Genomic DNA, 23,547 nt, shown 5'->3' on the forward strand with positions numbered 1-23,547 from the left:
CCTGTTGTCCAGACAGGTTCTTTGGTGTCAAAAATGGCTGATAGCTACTCTGAAAGCTGTTGAAGTAGGTAGCAGATATGGTTAATGCATTTCTTGTGCCTTGAGATACACCTAGAACCAGCTCCCAGGCCAAAACTGAGGCAGGGTGCTAGTGCTCAGATACTACCCTTATCTTTTCTGGTTTTTTACTTCTTAAAAGCTTTAACTACTAGCTAAATTATCACCTCCAACCATTTAGTCTGAAAGCTGATTTCATGCCAAATCATTGCATTGTTTAGTCTCTCAACATTTTAAATACTTTTAAATACAGAATTTCACATTTTCAGACCATGTATCCTGACTACTGTAAATTTTATAAAATAGCCATAAGAGAGCTTTGGGGCAGAGTTGAATCCCATTCTGAACTGTACCTCATGTCCTTACAGGGTTTGACTCTAGAGAGGTAACCAGCGTCTGAAAAACTGGTATGTTTTTTACAGGACTGGAATTCATTCTCACAAAAACTAAAAGTTAACTTTGTGCATTTAAATGAAATGTTAACTACTAGTCTTGAGGTTAAAGCGTGTAGGAATGAGCGAGTTCGGTAATTAGCGTTTCACTCTTTGATTGGATGGTGACTTGGAAAGGACCAGAAGGGATTGGGTTGGTTGGTTTTCTTCTTTTTTGTTGTTACCCAGGTTGCTTTCTGGAGCCAAAAGCTGTGAGATGAGCAGAACCCATCTGGATATCCAGAGAATCCTGTTGTGTGGGATTGGGGGTTAGCAGCCCTTACACCTCTGTTGGAGAGGCTGCAGATGACGATGTGAAATTTTTGGGTTGATAGTAGTTCACAGTTTAGACAGCCAGAGAATTTGAGGGACATATCTGTATTTTCTCTACCGCTTCATTTAAAATATCACACAAATTCTGGCTTCCAGTATAGTTCAAATGGCATGTATTCCTCACAAACCCTTCCAATAAAAGGAGAACCAGAATTACTTTACATTAGTGTCCCAGGCCAAACATTAAAACGGAAGTTTGCAGGTTGGGTACGCCACAGAGGCCAGTTGTCTGAAGGGTTTGGAAATAGCTGTGCCTAGTTGGTTGTGATGTTTGATTTGGGCTAGGTTCCGGTACTATAGCTTGTTATGTTCTTTAAATAAGCACTTTAGGTATACAGTGTTACAATGTGTAACTGGGAGACCTATAAATCAAAAGCCTTTTCATTGTTTAAGGTTCTTAAGGGAAATGGAGAGCAGGTTGCTTGACATGTGTTTTAGAATGTCTTTTTTTTTTTTTGTTTTGCTGCTTTGTACCAAAGCTAAAATGGAGGGAGGGAGCCAGGTTGGCATGGATACATGACATAATATTAAACATGGCATTTTGGTTTTGTATCTTTAAATCAGAAATTATTTACATAATGTGCAGTGGTAGCAAAACTGTCTTTTTATCAAAGTTTTAGGATATATTCTTCAGCAGAAGAGCACCTTACAAAAATGCTTGGTATTTTTTGAAAAGGCAGCAGTTTATATTTTTTCTTAATACGAAGAAAATAATTTGGATACTACTGGTGTTGAAATTTTATAAATTTTTTTTTGTAGTTTTATCTAACAGGTTGATTCTTGCTCAGTGACATTGGACAGTCTGACTAAACATAGACAACCTTATCTGCAAGATTCTGCATGCTCAAAACAGTTCTTCGACTGCTGAAATGCTCAGGGAACAGCTTGTAATATTCACAACTTTTTTATAAGTATTTTCTTTTGGAGATTTTTAAGATGTGGCAAACAGGTCCTTATATAGTATTGCCAAAACTGAGCTGCTGAGCTTGATAGAGTTGCTTTCACTTATGTTAACTAAGGAGCCTCCTACCTTGTAAGATTATGGAGCTGTTTCGGCTTGATAACATTTTAGACTTGACTAGCGTATGTCACAAAAAAAAAAACCCCTAAGCTCTCATGATGCACTTTCTCCTGTATTTTTTTCTCATTTAATTTCCTTACTAAATGAAAACTATATTGGGGAGGAAGGAGAAATTAGGAGGGGAGGGCAGCAGTGGTGCTTGGAAGTTTCACAAAGCCTAGAACTGGTGTTAAGTATTCACTGATTTTTTTTTTAATGTAATAATTCTAGAAGTTCAGAATTGTTTTTGTTCCAGTTTCAAACAATGCAGCTTTGTTCCTAGTGTACGGAAACAAAATAAGTGAAACTAGTCAAAATTTCATTGTCCAAACTGTCTGACAGACAAATAAACAATTGCTGTTGTTTTACTTGGCTTTTTTCTGGATTGTTAGCAACTGCTAATTTTTTAGACTGTTAAAATTGGGGTTAGCATGAGAGAGATGCAGCTGGGGGATTTCTTGTGTGAAAACAGCTCTGTTAAGAAAGGGATGCTTCTAAACCGAAGATACTTATTCTGGAATTGTAGGAATTGCTATACTAGTCTCTGTTACTAGTAATCTAGTGAGAACTTTGAAGTAAGCAATTGACGTATTACTGCTATGAATGTTTTTTTTCTGAACTCAGACTGTCTTAAGATAGCCAAGCCATTGTGTTTTTAAAGGTTAAAAATGCAGAGTTTGGTGTCATCCTGGATATGTTAAACTTGACTGGAAACAGACTCGATAGGTTGTGGCACCATTTTAGGATGGCTGGGGAAGATGTGTTTGTGTGGTGTTGGCATGTCTCTTTTTTAGCCTTGGTTTTGCTTTGAGTCTCAATTTCATAGAAAGGCCTTTCCTTCAGATATTGCAAAAGTAGACTAGAAGTTATCTTGAATATTTTTTTTCCCTAGTTCTCTTTGAAGTAAACAGCCCCAAGCTTCTGACTTTCCGTGCCTATTCAGCATAGCTACTTATCTCTCAACCAAGTTTTAGTCATGCCTCCTTTTAGTGATGGTGTGATCAAAACTCCATGCAGACTAACTAATGACATAACTGACACTTTTTTCCTTTGTACATTTAGACATCTTTGTTTATTTGACCATTTAGAGCAAAGGTGTTGCACTATGTGGATGAGCGCTCATACCTCTTCCTGAATTGATTCTGTAAAGTTATGACTGTGAAGTTTCGGAGCTGCTGTTTTGACAGGGTAACCCATGTAAATTCCCCTTCTGTAGAGAAATTCACCTTGAATGGCTGCTCTGAATTTCCTAACACCAAAAGTACCAATAAGCTAAAACTTCACAGACTTCATCTTTCTCCTCTCACCTGTTTCTAATCAGTAAACAGTGTTGTAAGCTTCTAAACTTAGATATGATGATTTTAGTATTTTAGTCTGAAAATTAGGGATTTATTCTACCCACTTAATGTGTAGTCCCTTTTTTTGAGACGGGAGGCTTAATCCTTCTGAAAGGTAAAGCTAACAGTCTGTTCTTACTCATTTTTCTTGACCCATTCAGGGTTCTAGGAGACAGACTAGTAGGAGGTGACATCCTTTGAAGGAGCTACCATGTTAATTAAATCTGCTAGATGTCTTAATATTTCTTAATATCTTCTGTACCTGATAACTACAAACGAGGTCATTCTGCCCATTTATCTAATCACCTCAGATGCCTTTAACAAAAAAAAAAGACTTGTTCTGACACAGCAAGTGGTGTTTAATGGGATTGTGTGTGGCCAGTAGCAGTCCCACCAATTGTTGTTTATTTTTTGGTATTCTTTGGGTAGTACAACCTTTGATGCTTTAAAGTATGTCTTCCCCTTGTCCCCTACATCCACTGCTTCAGTTGTGCCACCATCTCAGTCCACTAGAAGAAGGTTTCTCCCTACTATTGGACAGACTAAACCTGGGAAGAATAAGAATTAAGTACCTGAGGCTTAACTTACTACAAGACTTACCTGTTCTGCCAAATGTGCTAAGTAACATGTGGGACCAACCAGCTGGATGTGACTGTACACACAGAGAAGGAAGCAAGCAAATGATGTTTTGGAGTCTGTGAATGAGTGTATCTAAAATGTCACTAAATATTTTTGTCATCTGCTTGAGAGTAGATGTTCAGCTTTGGTTTTGATGTTTTGTTATCAGTGGGTGTTATGGAGGGGGATGTGGAAAATAAGTGAAATGAATTGCTACTTGGGTTGTATCTTAGAATATGTAAGCAACAGCTCAAGTTCTCATCTAATTTTTATCTTAGTACTAGGGCAAATGGGCTTCCTTCTTAAGGAAGAAAAACTCATCTTCCCTCTTCGTCTTAAAACATGGAGTATTTGGCTTTCTTAATTTTTTTAACACTGTCTAGAATAGATTTTTGAAATTAATTTTGCTTGTCCTACACATAAAGGAGTCTGTGACCTGATGTTAGTGTCCTATTTAATGTGTAGTTAACATACTATAATAGTAGAATAGTGTTCTTTCCACTGTGCAAAACAAAATTTCTCCAGTGAATGAATTACTACCTAATGTAATGGCAAGCAAGAAATAAAAGCTTTCCTTATAAGCTTTTTATCGCTAACTTGTTGTTACAAGATAAACTAAATGAGTTTTAATTGTGCTTCCCTCGTGCAGTGTGCTTCACTGACAAAGACGTATCATTAGCATAATACAGTCACCATTTCTGCCCCTTGGTATTTCTTGCAATGCTTAAAAATCTAGTGCGATGAAGACTAGAAAAGGCATCTTTTTTTTTCTTTTTAAGTTTATGGGTTAGCATTTTGTGTAGTAAACTATTTCATTCTTCCTGCTTCTAAATGTGGTGGGTATATTGAAAAGATCTAAAAACAAAACAGAGGGGAAAAATCTACAAATGAACAAAAGAGCCAGAGTAAATCTAAAAGTGAAACTCTGTGTATACAAGAGACTGCCTCGTGTATGCCCTTAAATCCAGGAAAGGGTACTTTAAATGTGAGTGTGTGCGCACAAAATAAATCAAAATTAAATGTAACTTGTATTATGGCTCTAATTTTTTTTAGAGATGGTGGAGCCAGGACAAGATCTGTTGCTTGCTGCTTTGAGTGAGAGTGGAATCAGTCCAAATGATCTATTTGATATTGACTCGCCGGACGTGGTTCTTGCAAATCCAGCACCAACTCCAGCTGTTCAGCAGGTTAAAACAAGAACATAGTCGTTTGCTAGAGGACATAAGAGCTTGTACTTGATGCATTGGGGAGGGGTGTGTGCGTTTGTAGTAAATTGTTAAAGAATGTGGAGTTTTCATAAATTTCTTGCTTCATAGTACTGAGATCAGAAAATTACTTGTGAATTAATTTTGAACTTCTATACAAAAAAGCAATCTGAAATACACTATTTAGGTCAGTATAAACATAAATGTACTTAAATTCTGGACGTTAAATGGGGGCATGCTGACACATATCCATGGAGAACTCTAATGTCACTGGAGTCTCCCTGATCTCCTGTAAAATGTGCAAAAAGTGTAACATAATACAATGTTTAAGCTCTATGATAGCATTCAATCTCCAAAAATGTAACCATTCAACATATGACTGTTCCCGGTCTATGTCTGAACAGTGACATCACAAAACTAATTAATTTTCCCCACAGTTAACTAACAAACTGTTGTATGTTTAAGTTCTTTGAATGTGAAATCAGCTACTTGATGATCTTTATTTTCAGTGAAATGCTTGTTAATAAGCACAGTTAAGGACTTCCCCATTAACTTCCATTTTGTGGGTGGATATTTAGTCTTAAGGTGTTTTCCCTGCTAATGTGTTTCCTGATGCTTGCTTTCTTTTCTCTGCAGTCAGTGCCACTTAGTGCGTTAGAACTCGGCTTAGAGACTGAGGCCACAGCTGCTGTGAAACAAGAACCAGAGACTGTATCAACTCCAGCCTTATTAAATGTTCGGGTAAGAGCTGGTACTTCAGGATTTTGTATGTGTGGTGGGTTCGCTTTGGCTGGACACCAGGTGCCCACTAAGTTGCTCTATCCCTCCCCCTCTTCGACTGGACAGGGGTAGAAAAAAGACAAATGGCTTGTGGGTCAAGATAAGGACAGGGAGATCAGCAATTATTGTCATGGGCAAAACAGACTCACCTTGGGGAAATTAATTTCTTGCCAGTTAACAATGGAGTAAGATAATGAGAAGTAGGAACAAATCTAAAAACGCCTTCTCCCACCTCTCCCTTCTTCCTGTGCTCAACTTCATTCCTGGCATCGTCATCGTCACTCCATGGGCTGCAGAGGAATCTCTGCTCCAGTGCCTGGAGGACCTCTTCCCTCTCCTTCACTGACCTTGGTGTCTGCAGAGTTATTTCTCTCATATTCTCACTCCTCTCTCCCAATTGCTGATTGTGCAGCGGTTTTTACCCCTTCTTAAATGTGTTATCACAAAGGCAGTACCAAGATTATTTAATTGGCTTGGCCTTGGCCAGTCTGTCTTGTAGCTGGGTGGAACTGGCTGCATCGGATGTGGGGGAAGCTTCTAGCATCATCTCACAGAAGCCACCTCCATAACCTTCCCGTGACCAAAACCTTGCCACGTAAACCCAATACAGTATATTAGTAAAATGTAACAAAAGAGGTGGGACTATAAAATGCCAGTTGGCCATCATCTCAGTTCTACTTGTACTGAGACCGTGAAAGCTTAACGTACCCGTGGGTTGATATGTTTTCTATAACAAGGGACACAAAGGGGGACAAAGCAGTATGCAGAAAAAACATTTTGAGGTGTCCCATGTACCTTTTGCTTTCCCTGCGTGCAAATTCTGGGGATAGGGAGGTTGTGTAAACTTGTCTCTATACCCGAACTATGCACCACCTTTTCTAGCTGTAGATAATTCTGAGCACCATAGTCAGGTGGCTGCACCTGAAATGAGAATATAAAAAGCAGATCTGCAGGAAGGTGGATGTAGTTCAGCGTGTCTGAAAAAGGCTGCACATATACTTCAAGTAATCCAAGCTATTTACTCTGACAATTGTACACCCAGTTCATATATTGGAAATTCTCTTCAGCTCAGGGTTCCTGTACCTGTAGTGGTCATGTTTTGTGCCTTGGTGATGAATCCTTCATCCTATTTTTTATTTCCTTTCCCTTACCTTAAAATAAAATTTAGAAATATAATTCAAAAATATGTACAGCAATACAAATTGATAGACGCTTCTTGCTCAGACTGTTGCACCACAAGATAATTAGTGTAGCATCTTCAGCATGTTATATGAAGACATTTCTTATAATAAGAGTCTCTTAGAAACTGGTGACTTCTGTGCTTGAGATAAAAGGCTAATAAAGACTGCTTTTTTCCCACTGTCTTCTGAAAATTTCCCTGGTTCTTTGTTGCTAGCAACCACCATCCACCACAACCTTTGTGCTGAATCAAATAAATCAGCTTCCAACTTTGGGGACTACAATAGTGATGACAAAAACGACACCTGTTACGACTACGAGGCAGACTATCACTGTAGCAAAAATCATTCAGACCAGCACAACTACTCGACCCTCGGTTGCAGCACCAGCAGTACGCAATGCCTTGACCACTACACCTTCGAAGGACCAGATTCAGCTGAAAGATCTGCTGAAGAATAACAGTCTTAATGAACTCATGAAACTGAAGCCACCTCCTAATATTGCCCAACCAGTAGCAACAGCAGCAAGTGAGTTTTCTTCTTTCTTTCTAATAACGGTAGACAAATAATGAAATAATATAATGTGAGGATCTTTGCACATGTTGTATTTTCATTGATTAGTAGAATATCACAGTAAAATGAAATGGTCCAGAAAACCTGATAAATTCTATTCTGACTTTAATAGTGTTAGAATTCAGGGTGAAGCAATACAAAACAACAGGCTTTTAAAAAACTTAAGCTTTTGATTTACTGCAAGGAATGACGGAAATGACATTTTAGAGTGCAGCTGGCAAATTGGTAAAATTAAATCATGAACATTTCTGAAGTTGATTTAGCTATCTTACTTGAGTCTACATCAGTTTCTGTTCTTCTCATACTTGCTGTGGAACTATGACAAATGAGTACTCTTGTTTTGGTTTTTTTTGACATCTTCCAAACTGTATTTGTAGTACGTGCTAGTACCCCTATGATAGGGTGTTTCTGTAAAGCATCTCCTGAGAATGAATGTCTCTGTCCCTGTATGTTTCATGGGAGGCATCAGATCTACTGTGTTTAAAAACTTAAGCCCTAAAAATTTGCTGTTTCTTTCCATGTTACTTCTTAAATGTGATGTTAACTTAAATGCCGTAAGTATTTTGTTACCACACTCCAAATCTTCATTTGTGATTGCTTTCATTATCTTTTCTTGTATGTTATTTCTGATACATGTACAGCTTGTATGATCAGCTCAGTATAAGGGAAAAGCTGCGTGTGTGTGTATTTTTATTTGATTCTTTCAAGTTATTCTGGTTTTAGCATGAGGTTAAGATTGGACTAGTTGAGTTACGAAATCTCTTGTGGCTTTTTCTGAAAGGTACACAGGGGTTTTTTTCCAGACTGCTATATTTTCGTTGTCTCTGAAATAAGATTTACTGTTTTTGTAGGCGGGGTTGGAAGTAACCTGTTTTTTCATATGCAGATAGAGTGCACAGTAAATGAAGCTGTCAGGACTGAAACAGAAAGAAGAATGTGCCTCCTTGTTTCATTGCTTTCTGTTATGGAGTGGTTGACAAAAATTGAAGTTGAGACACCAGCTGAAGTTGGAATGGGGGTAAAGGAGTGAGGAAGAGCGGGGGGAGGTTTTATAGGACTGACTTATCCCCTTTGTGCTAAATGAAAACTCACAGAAGCACATAAGTAATAGGCAACATCAATGCACAATAGCTGTTGTAGTGGCACAACTGCAGAAAACAGTTGAATGTGTAACTTCTGTAATAAGTGAAAAGGAGACATGCAACTTCTGGAACTGCATTTCTAATCTTACTTGCGTGCTTGTGTTTCTGGATCCTTCTTTGTGCTTATTGAAATAAATTGACAAATACTTGTAGAAAATTTAAGGGCAGAGAAGCTCTTGGAAGGAAACATGGTCTTTTCTTATAATTCAGGCAGCAGGAGTTCTAGATTGGAAAATATTAAAAAGTTAAATTATGCAACTTCTTTGAGGAAAATTTTATTTGTGCAATTGTCTTAATTGCGTTTTAGGGGCAATTATGCTAAATTTATTACATGTATTGACCGTCAACATGATGGAAGCTTGACAGCTGCTTTCACTGTTTTACATCTATCCTTGTGTAAATTTTTTTCATTCTGTACTGAACCCTATTGCCAGTTGCTTCCAAATGTGGCTGAGGACAAGAAAGTTAATAAAGCGTCCTCTTGAAGGAGTTGTCCAAACAATTGAGTCCAAAGTGTTGACTTTTTGTTTTGCAGAAATAATTGTAGTTTCTCCTAAGGTGGTAAAAGCCACCAGGCCAGGTAAGTTCACTTCTGTTGAAACCCTGGGCTTTCTGATTGTTGTTAAACTTCAAAGGCTCACAAGATGGAGTATTTCTAAATATGATGCATAGATTTGGTGAAGGTCCAAAATAATTTTTTTTTTTTAAAATACTGAAACTAACGCACAACTGTGTCAGATGCAGTGGTATTGCATGGGAAGTTTCTTCAGTCAAAGTAGTAACAGGATTTAGCTCCTTGTTCAGACTTTTCAATTTGGACAAAAATATTCTGTTCTTGAAGCATCAGTGTGCTACTGGACATTGAAACTTCTCTTTCAGCTTATTGAGTCGATGTTTGGAGGGAGTTCCTCTAAAACACAGCTTTTTGTTTTGTAGCTGATCTAAGCAATGGTGCAGTGAAGAAGGAGGCTTCCACAAAAGAGGTAGCAAGAATATGGATAAATGATATTAAAATGAGAAGTTTTTCACCTACTATGGTAAGTAGTACAAATGGTTAATTTGCTAGATGAATGTAAATTTTGCTGGCCACAACCACCTGTGACTAGTTTCAGTAGTTACTCATATATGTCTTGTGTGGTAGAATTATCGAGTGCATCTGTTTGTTCAAAAGGTTAGTTTCTACACTAGATGAATACTTGATTAGATGACTAAAACTAACAGCTGTGTAGAGCAAACTACCTATATAGTAAATGACAATGTCAAGAAATTACTGTACTTAACAGAACAGTGTGGACAAAGAAGGGTGTGCTCCAATTAAAGCTGATAAGCATATCACTTGCTCTGTGTTTTAATACATTTTCTTTTAAAATAGCCCCATTTGTATAACTAGCAATGAGGAAACTAGACGACTTTCTCTAGCATGGCTGACCTTCTGGGAGATTTGATTTAAGATGTTAATTGAGTATCAGTCAGTATTCTTAGTCTAATAAAAATCCATGTGGTGCTGTAAATGCTTGAGTTTCAGCATCTTCACTGATAGCTAGAAGTTTGTGATGAACAGTGCTCCTTAGTGACTGGCATACTGAAGGATTTTCAGATTACTTTTTTGTATTAAACATGGAATTAGTAATCATGAAAGATTTTTGATTTGTCATCTAGTGAGTACTTTAAAAATATTCATATATTTACATTGATCAAAATCAGAGCAAAAAATGGCTGTCAGGTTTCAGAGAATACTGGAAGAAACTGTGACTATTGTAACTATTCTCCGAAGTTGTGAAATTATATAATGAATGTGAAACTGCAGGAGGCTTCATGACTACTTGAAAGTTAGGTTTTGACTGTTAACTAGCTGTTGTGTTTTTAAGACAGTTTTCTTTAAGTCATAGTTTGGATTTAAATTGCTGTAGGAAGTGTTGCTTTTTCAATTTTGCTTATGTGAGTTTTGGGGTACTTGAATCTCCTTGCAAAGGAGAAGTTGTTCCCTGACTTTGTGTCTTTAAAGGGTTATTCAGTGTGAGAAATCTACATATCTATTTGTAGTTTTCCCAGCTACTTGCTGGTTCATCTAGTACATGTATTAAAACATTGAAGTGCAAGTTTGTGCTCATTTCATTTCTCAGAGTATTACCAATGTGCTGTTTGACTAATGCAGGTATTTTTCTATTCTAGAAAGTGCCAGCAGTAAAAGAGGAGGAGGAACCTGAGGAAGAAGATGAAGAAGAAATGGGCCATGCAGAAACCTATGCTGAGTATATGCCAATAAAATGTATGACCTGAAGTTTTGTTATGTCAAGAGACTGAAATGTTTTGAGAGCTAACTTGTTGTTTACTCTTCTGTAGTTACTAACACCAAAAAACAGATAGGTTACTATCTAAATCACGTAAAAAGGATCTGAATTTTTGTGGCAGGTTCCAAATAAATTTTTCTTTTCTATAATGCTTAGTTTTGGAAGGTACGCAGATTTTTTTAATAGAAAAGGAATTCTTTAGTGTGCCTTTGAGAGTACTTATTTCAGAAATGTGATTGATTGAACCAAGATCAGGCTTTTTCTACCTGCGTTAAGATGCTTTGTGCCTCAGCAGGGGAAATTTTGTGAAGGGAATAAGTGGTCACTGCTACACTTAAGAATCTATTTTGAGCCTTTTGGTATGAAATTACCCTAAGCACATTCTTCCTGCATTGTTCCTGACTGACTTCTTTAGAGCTGTGTTGGGCTTTTTCAAAAAAAGTGAGTCTCTTACTGCTGTTAATTGCTATCTTCTTTTTTTTTTTTCTCCCTTCTCTTATTTACTGTAATCAGTGACAAAAAGCTGTTACCTTGTTTCTTAGGTACATTGCTGACCTGCTGTAAAAGCCAGGCAAAAAATTTTGCATGGAGTTTGTAGCTAAATGGTTAACTTTTATTGTCACTGATGAGATCTGTCAGCAATTAAACCATGTCTGTTCTAAATCTTTTCTCCTCTCATACTGCTTAAAAACAGCACTATATAAATAGTGAGAAGAATGTTGCTTTTGTGATTCTGGCATCTTGAGGCCGCCTCTGGCCTTTTGGGAAGGCAAGGTTCAGACCAGTTTTTCTCAAATATGTCAAATACACAAATACTTTAATTTTCTATGAACTGAACTTTATCTGATTTTATAAAAAATGGGGGAAGGTGGTGAGAAGAGAAACAAAGTGAAGATTGCAGTTATATAAATTCAGGTTAATGTCTTCCTTTGTATGCAATGCAGTTTAACACTTGACATACTGTTGCAGTGAAACATAGTTGTTGTGGAGCTCAGTCTTTGCAATGGACAATTGTAATTTGTTTTGGTAAATATAATAACCTGTGCTGCAGCAACAGAACTCTGTATTAAAGTTTTCATCTTCTCCCTTCCTTTTCAACCAGTAAAAATTGGTCTGCGTCATCCTGACCCAGTAGTGGAAACCAGCTCGTTATCCAGTGTAACTCCTCCTGATGTGTGGTACCAGACATCTATATCAGAAGAAACAATTGATAGCGGCTGGTTGTCAGCTTTGCAACTTGAAGCAATCACTTACGCAGCCCAGGTATGGTAGACACTAGTACAACTTAAAAGCTAACTTAGAATTTAAGAAGAAAAACTACTACCTGACAAGCTCAGCTTGTGTTGGGTTTTACAAAGGGATAAAATAGTAAGAGCTTAAAGGTTTGAGTTGCATGAGAAGGTGGCAGGTGAGCTTCAGCTCAGATAAATGTGAGGTAATACACCTAGGAAAGCTTTGTCTAAACCACTTCCATGATGCTGATCTCAAACCTCCAGAAGAACATCCTAGTCGTTATTTTTATTTCTCTGAAATAAGTTAATGGCTGCAGTAGCAGCAGGCTAAGAAAGCCAGCACTGTTTGGCTTCATTGGGAAGGGTATAGAGAACAAGGCTGGGTGTTACTTTGCTGCTGGATTAAACTTCAGTGGGCCCACATCAGGTATTGTGCGTGCAGCGCTCTGCACGTTGGGGAAGAAGGTAATGAAGTTAGAGGACAACTAAAATGGTCACAGGAGGGAAAAAGTTGCTTCATGAAAAGAGATTAACAATGCTGGGACGCCTTGGGTTGGAGAGGAGAAAAATGAAGGGGAATGAAATCAAGGTTTACATAATCAAGAAGGCAGTGGAATCCCACAAGAACAAAGCAGAACTTGGTGAAACTGATAGGAGATTGGTTTAAAATGGATAGAAGAATACTTCTTTACACAGGCAGTGGGTATCTAGGTCTTGCTGCCACAAAAGGCTGTAGAGATGCGTATCAGTGGGTTAAAAAAAGCAGCCAGTCTGGTGGTAGGCACTAAAAGGATTAGACAGATACATACAGCAATTTTACAGCAATTCTAGGTGCTGAGGGAAGAAAGGGGAGAATGGGTAACATAAAGCAGTTAAGCTCATATGCTCTCCCTAAATAAAATCCCCTCTTCCTGCTGTCGGGAGGTTGCTTGGCTGGGTGGACTGCTGCTCTCATCCAATAGGATGTTTCTTATGTTTGTTCATTTCTGACAATCCACAGTGACGTGTTCTGGAGAATGGGTACAAGTTCTTTGTTCTTTCTCTTACAGCAACATGAAACATTCCTGCCCAATGGAGACAGAGCTGGATTCTTGATAGGTGATGGTGCTGGTGTAGGAAAAGGAAGGACCATAGCTGGAATAATCTATGAAAATTACTTGTTAGGCAGAAAAAGAGCAGTCTGGTAAGTGTGTCAGGATTTGTTAGAGCAGACAGTGTGGTGACTATAGTACTTAAATTCAGTGTAATCTGTTGTGACAAATGTTCTAGCCACTGCTTTTTGAACTTCCTCTGTAACTTACAGAATATATGCTTTGTTTTATATCTTCAGGTTTAGCGTGTCAAACGATCTGAAATACGATGCTGAAAGAGATTTGAGAGATATTGGAGCAAAAAACATATTGGTTCATTCATTAAACAAGGTGTGGAAACTTTTTACTATGTACAGTTGAGGCAAAACTTTAGGTACGCTTGTGTGACAAGTTGTGCATGTTGACTGTTTTAAGAGCAAGAATGTACGAATTTCAATAAATTTGCTGTGTAGGTCTTGTTTGACAGGCCTTAATCTTACAAAGAACCACACAGTGCTTTAAGTGAATCATGTAAATAGGCCCCTTGTAGGATTACAACTTCACATGTGATTTTTTTTTTTTTTTTTTTTTTTTTTTTTTTTTAGAACGTTACTCTTCAAGCCACTACTGACACTACTAGTAGAGTATTTTCTAGAAGTTTAAATGCTCTTTAAATCTTTTAGGCTTTGTAGCACTTGAATTTTTTCCTTTCTATCTCCCAGCACACATTTTGTATGTAATACATTTTGTATGTCACAACTGAATAATAAACTTCTTCAATACTTTATTAAAGCAGCAGTAGCATGTGCAGTTGTTTTTGGAGACTGTGCCTCTGCTCAGGATTAGCCACTTAGATAAATTGTGAAGTGTGATTTACTGGTTGAATTCACTGAACGTAAAGTTTAATTTAGTATTTTTTTTTTGCTTTGTGAAGTCTTAATTTCTAAAATACAGTAAAGCTTTAGAAATTGTCATGATTTATGGTAGCAGCTGTAAATACACTTGACCTATTAGCTCTAAGGGATGCGTTGAAACTAAAATCTTGATTTTATTTAAGGAAACCATGTAGTCAATGAATGCGACTTAATCTTTTGAAGCCTCAGATCCAGTCTTCCTTAAGTATATATTTAAGGCCCTGTATAACCCCTTAACCAGGTTACCGTATGCCAGCCATGCCCAAATCATGATGTAGGGATACGTGTGGCTGGCTTAACCTTAGGGCGTGTACACTTTAAGACCACCAGCATCCCTTAATCATATGGTAGGTGGGTTTGAGGAAGGATCTCTTTTGAATAATTTCTCTGATTTCTTATCTTTTTATTGCAGTTCAAGTATGGGAAAATTTCTTCCAAACATAATGGAAGTGTGAAGAAAGGTGTCATCTTTGCTACCTATTCTTCTCTTATTGGTGAAAGTCAGTCTGGTGGTAAATACAAAACCAGATTAAAGCAGCTCCTTCACTGGTGTGGTGAAGACTTTGATGGAGTTGTATCCTTTATCTGGAGTTCAGTTGATTGTAGCCAAATTGCTGTTTAAGCTTACATCTTTAAAGGCAATCTTGTATTTTTATTTGCTGGTATTTTTAGGTACTGTTCTTTATTCATGACAGTAATTGATTGTGTGCGTGCTCTGACATTAGACTTGAAGTTTTACAAACTTCATGCCAAATCTATTGCCATATTATTGTTGCCATGCAACTTCGGTACAGGTGTAAAACTTCTGCTTTTTCTATAACAAACACATAAAATTAAACGTTCTTAAATTTTTTTGAGTATCAACAGCATTTTAAAGAACTCAAGTGCTGATAACCGTGTTTTTAAATACTTACTAGCTAAATATTTTTCCCAAGGATTTTAGTGAAAAATATGACTGGTGTCTTTGAGTTTACAATTTACTGCTGCTACCTATTGTAATTAGCAGATTTCCTTGTCTTCTGCTTTAGCTCCCCATTCTAAAAACATGCGGGACAAAGTTTTTCCTTAATTATGGTTCAGATTGTATTTGATGAGTGTCATAAAGCTAAGAATCTGTGTCCTGTTGGTTCATCAAAACCAACAAAAACAGGTCTGGCTGTATTGGAACTTCAAAATAAACTTCCAAAAGCCAGGGTTGTTTATGCTAGTGCCACAGGTATGTTTTACTCGGTTTGCATTAGATGTCTCTGTATGTTTTTACTGGCACTGGTACAGACTGTGTTGTTCTTCTCCTAGGTGCATCTGAGCCAAGAAACATGGCATATATGAACCGTCTTGGAATATGGGGTGAAGGAACTCCATTTAGGGAATTCAGCGATTTTATTCAGGCCGTTGAAAGAAGGTAATGTTTTGAAGAGCTGTAGCAAGAATGCATATGGTTGTGATTTGACTGTGCTTTCCAGTTCCTTTGTCTTCACTCACTTGTAGTCCTCTGCAAAGCAGAAATGTAATTTATATTATGTGGTGGAAAATGGGACGTTTCCCTTGCTCACAGAAAATTCTGAGAGCTTTAGAAGCTTGCTGGGAAAATAGCCTTCTTAACATGTGGGTGTTATGAAATGAAAATATTTTGCTTCTCATCATGAAAACACACTCTATGTACTGGGTATCCTCAGTGTAGTTGATGTCTCACTATATGCAGAAGCCCTCTAATGTTTATGCATTCAGCTTAGACAGTTTAACAGGAAGAAGCCTTGTTCTTATGCTTTCTGGCAAGCAAGATCCCAGTTCAGAAAAATTGCGTATGCTGTTGCAAGGGTACTTCATATTTCAGAACTTAATAAATAAACTAAATGTGAATGGTCAATAGAAAATGTAACTGCTATATACTTTGGTAGGTGAGTATCTTAATATATTTGTTTTGCCTACTTAAAAAGAATTTTTGAACATTTCAGCATGCTACAATAGGGCTTAGTATGCATCTTCTTGCATACCATCTACATGATGCATGACTTTTCTAGACTCTGCAAGCATAGTCTCTGCTTTATTACTGACTACGTATCAAATGAACAATAATGAAATTACAGGCCCAAGCTTGTGAGTAGGTTAGCTTTGCAGTTGACTTCTGTGTTCTCAAGGTATTGCTAAAGGTGTATTGCTGTCGAAGAGAACTTAAATTACCTGCTAGTTTAATTATTTTCATACCAGCATAAATCTGAATAGCTCAATACAGTTTGTATTCATTACTTTAAATCTTCAGTGGCGTTTATAAAATTGCAATGCAAGATTTTGTTGTGTATTTGGACCAACTTCATTATCCAATACAGTTTATGAGGTACTGTCTCCTAATGCATGCTGGTCATTGGGGGAAAAGTAGCTACTGAGTGTTTATACCTCTTGGGAGACACTTAATACCTGTGAGGCAAGGATATAGTTTTATGTGAAGGCTGAACTTCAAGACGCCCTGGCTGGATGTGTTTAACCAAACAGTACTAATGATTTTGAAAACATATTCCTTCACGTTTGTAAGTGTGCCATTTTCTTCTGAAGCACTTGAGGTGGTTTTTTTTCTTAACAAATCCTTGCCCTTGAAAATTCTAGTATTGACTTACTTTGTTCCTTTATTTTAGAGGTGTTGGTGCCATGGAAATAGTTGCTATGGATATGAAGCTGAGAGGAATGTACATAGCAAGACAGTTGAGTTTTTCAGGTGTAACTTTCAAAATCGATGAAGTTCTGCTTTCACAGGAATATGTTAAAATGTACAATAAATCTGTGAAACTGGTAAGAATGCCTTTTTAAATTTGCTTTGTGTATTGACTTCTGAGAGATTGAAGTTACTTGGTTTAAACTTCAACGCTCCTGAAAGTGCATGTACTAGTACTGTTGCCTGTTGAGAGACAGGAATGGCACCTTCTTGTCTCATCTTACTGTAAATATTTCTCCATTTAAGACTTGGCAAAAGCTGTTAATTCTTGTTTCAAATCATAAAAGCTGCAGTTTTGGGTGCATCTTCCAGTATCTGCCAGATCCACTGCCTTCTAGCAGTCCTTCAGAGACCTCAGTCGTTGTTGCCCAAGATAAAGCTGTTCACCTGTTGGTCATATTTTTGTGCTCCAGTCCTCCCCCTTTAGGCAAGTGAGCTAAGAGCAAGCTGCAAAATGTTAGACAGGCTGCATGCACTTCTTCATTGAAGTGATATGGTGGAGTGGTGCTTGTACTTAAACGGTGCAGGGTGGTAGTTTTAATCACATGGCAGATCAAATCTAAAGCATCAAAGCTGTGGTTCCCGTTAATGTTTTCGTTTATTCACCCGCTGGTTATCTTTTCATGTTGTTCTCAATTGTTCTGTCCGTATGCTAAGCTGAGTGTCTTTTTTTTCCCCTGAGTGCACATTCCGCTTGTAAGTTACCACTGCTGTATTAGATAAAAATAATTACTCCTTGGACATAGATTAGAATGAGTGCAGGTTCTTTACCTGCTTAAGAAGTCCTTGAGCATGACTCGGTATTCATGTTGAATGGTTATAGTAATTAAAAATTATCTCTGACGGGTATATAACATCAGCTTTAAAACAGCACTGCACTTCATGAACATTGTTTAAAAGAATCACTGAACTTGTGTCCAAAGCTTACTTTACCTAATCTGGAAACAGTTGGTATAACAAAATGTTGTAGAAATTAAGGCAGTGGGGTTTTTCTCTTCTTGGGGTCTTGCTTTATGCTTAATTATGGGCAGTGCCCTTTGCTTTCTTAACCTGAGTATATAATGGAGAAACAAGATAATTAGAAAATACTGTGTATGTTTGCATTGGCAGTAATGTAAATGTATCTGCTTTTCACTATGAGAGTAATTATCTTCTGAATTAACTAAGCCATAACTCTTTTCTGTGAGCTTTGTTTGATGTATGATGAGTTTCCTTGACTTAGTCTCATAGTACTGTAACTTTTCTGTCTTTATTTGGATATTAAATGATGTACCTGTGTAGCCTTGAAATGTGACATGTAAAGCAATTAACATTTTCTTCTTCAGTGGGTCAGTGCTAGAGAGAGGTTTCAACAAGCAGCCGATCTTATCGATGCAGAACAACGAATGAAAAAGTCTATGTGGGGGCAGTTTTGGTCAGCTCATCAGAGGTTTTTCAAGTACCTTTGCATAGCATCTAAAGTGAAGAGGGTGGTGCAGCTAGCTCGGGAAGAAATCAAGAATGGGAAAGTAAGTTGATCAAGACTTATTTTTAAATATCTTTGTTAAATCTAAAGCTATTAGATTTTTTTGTTGCTTGGAACACAAATTTTCAAACATAGTAGTAGCACGCTTTTGTGCTTTATGGTATTGAAGCTATTTAATGAGCAGAAATTCAGGCAAAAATAAACTTACAAGTCAGTCTTAGTGACAATGCCTTGTATTCATTTGTCCTTTAGTGCGTTGTTATTGGCCTGCAGTCAACAGGAGAAGCAAGAACATTAGAAGCTTTGGAGGAGGGTGGTGGTGAACTGAATGACTTTGTTTCTACAGCAAAGTAAGACTGAAGTTTTAGAACTGTTCTTTACAAAACTAACCTTAAGCTAGCTTAGTGTATGTAGTGATTTGTCCTTTCATGTGTAAAACGTGCATCAGTGCACAGAAAGTTGGGTGTCCTTTAGTACCAATATTCTTAAGCTGCCTGTACGTAAAATCTGACAGTATTGCTCAAGTGAACGCTGGTTAGTTCGTAGTTCTACTGGTACTCTCTGAAATTATATTTTCAGATGTGAGCAGCTGGTACTGTTCTCCTCAAATTGTGAGGAGGAGAAGACTTGTCAAGTGTACACTGCATTTATACCAAAGCAAGTTACAATCATGACTTCCCTCTCTTATCAGATGAGCCAGACCCAATCCTGAGACTATCTTGTTGGTGAAGATCTTCATAAATTAATGTCATTTAAACTTTGAGCAATAAGAAAATGGCAGTAGTGATACCACTTGATACCAAAACCAAATTTAACAAGTTATAAGTAACAGTGCTGTAAAGTAAATGTCTTCTACTTTTAAGAACGTGACAAATACAGTAATATGGGTGATAATTATACAGGGTGCTTGTGTAATAGCATTCACAAGGAATAATACTTAGAGAAGTCAAGCAAGCTGTTAAAATGTTACAGGTTTCTACTCTAAATAAATGCAAATTTGACTGAAGAACCCTTTTTTCTTAAACAGGGGAGTATTCCAGTCTCTTATTGAAAAGCACTTTCCAGCTCCTGACAGGAAGAAGCTGTTTAGCTTGTTGGGAATTGACTTGACTGCTCAAAGTAATAACAATTCACCTAGAGACAGCCCTTGCAAGGAGAACAAAATAAAGAAACGGAAGGGTAATGCTTAAGTTCTTAACACTAATGCCATAGCGAAAATGGGGCTCTTAGAGTTCACTCTTAGGCAGCTCTGGAAAAAATACAGGAATACAAATATCAGTACAATCATTCATGAAGGAGTGTGTATTACAAGTTTATAAGACTTTTGTTAGAAACTTCCACCAATAGATCTTAAAACTGCTGCTGAAACAAATATAACCTGTAAATTCTGGTTACTTCTTTGCTCAAAATGGGCTGATCTTGTATGGGACTGTATCCCAAAATGCCTTGCATGTGTCAGACCACTTCCTGATGCAGATAAGCAAATAATCACTTTCTTTTTCTTGAGGCTCAGTAAAGGGAAGCCTAATACCACTCCCCTTCCCAGACTGATTATATTCTTACTGAAAAGTAGGTGATCATAACAATGTTGAGAGGGGGGTCTTACTGAAAACTTAGATTAGATTCTTTTAAATGGTTCTATTTTTAGAAGTTGAATATTTTTCTAGGTTTTTTATGCAGTGATGTTAAAACATTTCAAAAGTACACTACAAGGTCTAAACTAACTTTTTTTTCTGGGGATGATGGAATTAGGTGAAGAAATAAGCAGAGAAGCCAAAAAAGCTCGCAAAACAGGTGGCCTTGCAGGTAGCAGCTCTGATGAGAGTGAAAGTGAGTCTGATGCTTCAGACAATGAAGAAAGTGACAACGAGAGCTCCAGATTTTTGAGTTCTGGAGATGATGACGACTTCAACCCATTCAGAGATGAATCCAGTGAAGATGATGAAGATGGTAAGACAGTTTAAGTGTTTCATCAAGCAAGTAACTGTACTTGGAGATAGTAAGCATGAAGTCTTTTCTAACAAGTTCAGTGAGCCAAAACCAAGAGTGTTTGATAAGCATGTAGTTTAGTGAGACTGGAATTAGTACTAGAATGTTGATTTGCATCTTCAAGTAGATTTTACCCACTGGAGTTCAGACTTTTGTAAGTCACCTTTTGTAGTGAGAATGTAGTTTTTCAAAGGAAAGGATGGCTTTTTAGTAAATGATTGACACTTCTTAGAAAATATTTTATTTAATTTTAGATCCCTGGTTAATTAGAAAAGAGCATAAAAAAAATAAAGACAAGAAAAAGAAGAAAAGTATAGACCCAGATTCTATTCAAAGTGCCTTACTAGCTTCTGGTCTTGGATCAAAACGACCTAGCTGTTTTACTTCTACTGTTGGTACCACCACTTCTAGTACCAACACGTCAGGTAAGAGTAAGTTTCTTTTGGTGTCTGTTCACTTTCTTAGCAGTTAGGCAGTGAAATTCTACATCTTAAAGAGTCTCTCTTAAATTTCAGCAAACAGTAACACAAACAGTAGCTTTGTAACAAGTCAGGATGCTGTTGAAAGGGCCCAACAGATGAAAAAAGAACTGCTTGATAAACTGGAAAAGCTGGCTGAAGATCTTCCTCCTAATACACTGGATGAGCTTATAGATGAACTGGGAGGTCCTGAAAATGTTGCAGAGGTAAGCTGGTGCTCACATTTAGAAAAAAAAAAATTTTTTTCTACTGTAGCCATATGTTATCTATCTGGCTACAGTAAATCAGTGTTTGTCATTCTTCAAGGTTGCATGTGACCTAAGTACCTACTAAAGAGAGTTTGTTTATCAGTTTTAGACCATAATCTCAGAGGGATAAGGTCTTGCTGAATGCCTCTGAATTAAAGAAAAACTTGAAGACTGTATTAGAATACAGAGGAGAGCTCTGAATGGGTAAATAGGCTGTTTCTGAGACCGATAGTTTCTTGTTGGGTAAATCATACTAGTTTTCCCATATAGTGGTATATTTCTCTAACTAGCTGTAATCAATTTGAAACTGGTGTATATAAAACAGAAAGCAGCTTTAGTTCATCTTCCTAGGCAATGAAGATTAAGAACCTGTATAACAAAACTGCATTAGTGAAAAGCCTGATGAATTATTCTCTCTCTCTCAATAACTTTTAGAAACATGTCTCTTAACCTACCTGTTTCTATCAAGTAGAAACATCACTGTGATTTAAAAGACCCTGTTAAAATCAGTGACAACCTCAGCTGTCATTTTAATTTTCTTAGTAAATCCCTTGTGAACAGTAGTATAATACTATGTAATTTCTGTATAGATAGGCTTAGTTATGTTTTTGATTCCCTGAGTTACCTCTAAATAAGTGTTCCATATAGCAGATAATGGCATCAACCAAAAAAATAATCCAGGTTCCCTAATATACTTTTGCACTTGAAGTAAAGGTTGGTGTATGAATAAATAGTATCATTGCTTGAAGTCTTTAGTCATGTAATAATTTTGGTATTGCCATAATGAGTTTGTATTCTCTTTTATTTTTAAAGATGACAGGCCGCAAAGGGAGAGTTGTAAGCAATGATGATGGCAGCATATCTTATGAGTCAAGGTCTGAACTCGATGTGCCTGTTGAAATTCTGAACATCACGGAAAAGCAGAGGTTCATGGATGGAGATAAGGTAGTCCTTAGAGATAGAATTTAGAAAAGCTTGCCAGATGCCATAGTAACACTGATTAGGTTATTCAAGTTGTGCTCTACCATTATCCCACAGTGACATTTTAGGTACTATAAGTACTAGTTAGAAAGCATTTTCTTTTTGCTGCTGTGTGTGTTGTTTTTCAAACTGGTATGTTCAGTAGTCCTGCCTAATACGTGGCTGCAGCATGCTTTAAAGGTCAGGCTGTAGCCAGGGTGGTAACGGAGGCCCGTGCCTAAGAGGTGTGTACACGTGTGCTGAACTGAAAGCTAGCACCTTGAAGCTGGTCTTGTAAATAGCATATGTTTAAAAGGCAGATGAACCCTCTGCATCTTTGCGATTCCTTTATCTGGATTACTGTGTACCTCTGCTTTCAAGAGGAAATAATGAAATTGAGAAATGGGACAAGCTACTGACTGACTTGGTATGAGAGGGAGTAAAAACTTTCAGTGAGAGGCCGAAGGGATAAGGGGGAGGTTGTTTACCTTGACAAGTGTTGAGCAGTAATGCTGGGAAGAGTGATAGCTTTTGTCCTTCACATTGCACTCTGAAAGAAAATACTGACTGGAATAATGGTAGAATTGAAACTGATAAAAAGAAGGAAAAAACCAAAAATCTTTCCTGTGGTTCATTTGGGACATGCTACCACAAGAGGGCAAATCAAGTAAATGTAGCTGTTGGGTGGAACTTCTATGGTCTGTTATTACACTTGAGTATAAATACTCAATTCCTGTAAGTGACTTGTGCACAGACAAAACATTTATGTTCTTTCAAGGCAAATGCATTCAGATACTAGAATGGCCACATACTCTGCCTTATACAGTATTAGCAGCAACTTTTATCTTCTGTGTTGCTTGCTGTCAGAGCAAGTCTCCCAGTGTCTCTCTACTTTTCATTCTGAAGTGCAGGCCAACATCAGAGAAACCTGCCCTTTGGAATGGCAAGACTGCAACATACTGCCTGCCTTCATTTGCACCTGAAGGTGTTGCTGAAAAGTAAAGTGAAAGCCACTCCTTTCACTCAAAAAAAATCCATTAGCATTTCTAACTGATAGAGAGAACCATACATATTCTCCTCTCCCTTTGCAATAGCAAGACCAAATTACAGTGAAACCATTCCAGACCCGTGTTAGTAGTAATTCTCAAATTAAATTTTTTTAGAAACTGAAAACTGAAGCTTGATCTTAGATTTATTGTTAACTAACAACTCCTTTCTTAATAAAAGAACATTGCCATAATCTCGGAGGCTGCCAGCTCTGGTATATCGTTGCAAGCAGACCGTAGAGCTAAGAATCAGAGACGGAGAGTTCACATGACTCTGGAGTTGCCGTGGAGTGCGGATAGAGCAATACAGCAGTTTGGTAAATAACTCTTTTGTGTTCCTCCTCTCACTCAGTAATATTGACTGAATTTACTGCTCATTCATTGGAAATAAGACTGACTAAGCAACCTCTTAAGGACCCTTCCAATCTCCTT

General features: G+C 37.4%; 1 protein-coding gene across 4 annotated transcripts in view; it reads left to right on the plus strand.

Annotated features, from left to right (window-relative positions):
* SBNO1 (strawberry notch homolog 1) overlaps positions 1–23,547 on the plus strand; it is a 33,258-nt gene that overhangs the window by 1,832 nt on the left and 7,879 nt on the right. For 2 of the 4 annotated variants that reach the window (XM_054843859.1, XM_054843858.1), the window contains exons 2-22: positions 426–464; positions 4,890–5,023; positions 5,678–5,782; positions 7,218–7,527; positions 9,651–9,751; positions 10,887–10,983; positions 12,108–12,268; positions 13,287–13,420; positions 13,568–13,658; positions 14,634–14,795; positions 15,302–15,437; positions 15,518–15,623; positions 16,852–17,005; positions 18,254–18,436; positions 18,646–18,743; positions 19,421–19,572; positions 20,146–20,343; positions 20,637–20,807; positions 20,898–21,067; positions 21,923–22,054; positions 23,297–23,432. In XM_054843859.1, coding sequence (XP_054699834.1) covers positions 4,892–5,023; positions 5,678–5,782; positions 7,218–7,527; positions 9,651–9,751; positions 10,887–10,983; positions 12,108–12,268; positions 13,287–13,420; positions 13,568–13,658; positions 14,634–14,795; positions 15,302–15,437; positions 15,518–15,623; positions 16,852–17,005; positions 18,254–18,436; positions 18,646–18,743; positions 19,421–19,572; positions 20,146–20,343; positions 20,637–20,807; positions 20,898–21,067; positions 21,923–22,054; positions 23,297–23,432 — 2,929 coding nt within the window. In that variant the 5' untranslated portion in view covers positions 426–464; positions 4,890–4,891. The remainder of the gene's footprint in view (positions 1–425; positions 465–4,889; positions 5,024–5,677; positions 5,783–7,217; positions 7,528–9,650; positions 9,752–10,886; positions 10,984–12,107; positions 12,269–13,286; positions 13,421–13,567; positions 13,659–14,633; positions 14,796–15,301; positions 15,438–15,517; positions 15,624–16,851; positions 17,006–18,253; positions 18,437–18,645; positions 18,744–19,420; positions 19,573–20,145; positions 20,344–20,636; positions 20,808–20,897; positions 21,068–21,922; positions 22,055–23,296; positions 23,433–23,547) is intronic. The other 2 variants (XM_054843855.1, XM_054843857.1) reach the window with 1 other exon arrangement.

This window comes from Grus americana, chromosome 16 (genome assembly GCF_028858705.1).
Source record: "Grus americana isolate bGruAme1 chromosome 16, bGruAme1.mat, whole genome shotgun sequence".
Classification (NCBI taxonomy): domain Eukaryota; kingdom Metazoa; phylum Chordata; class Aves; order Gruiformes; family Gruidae; genus Grus; species Grus americana.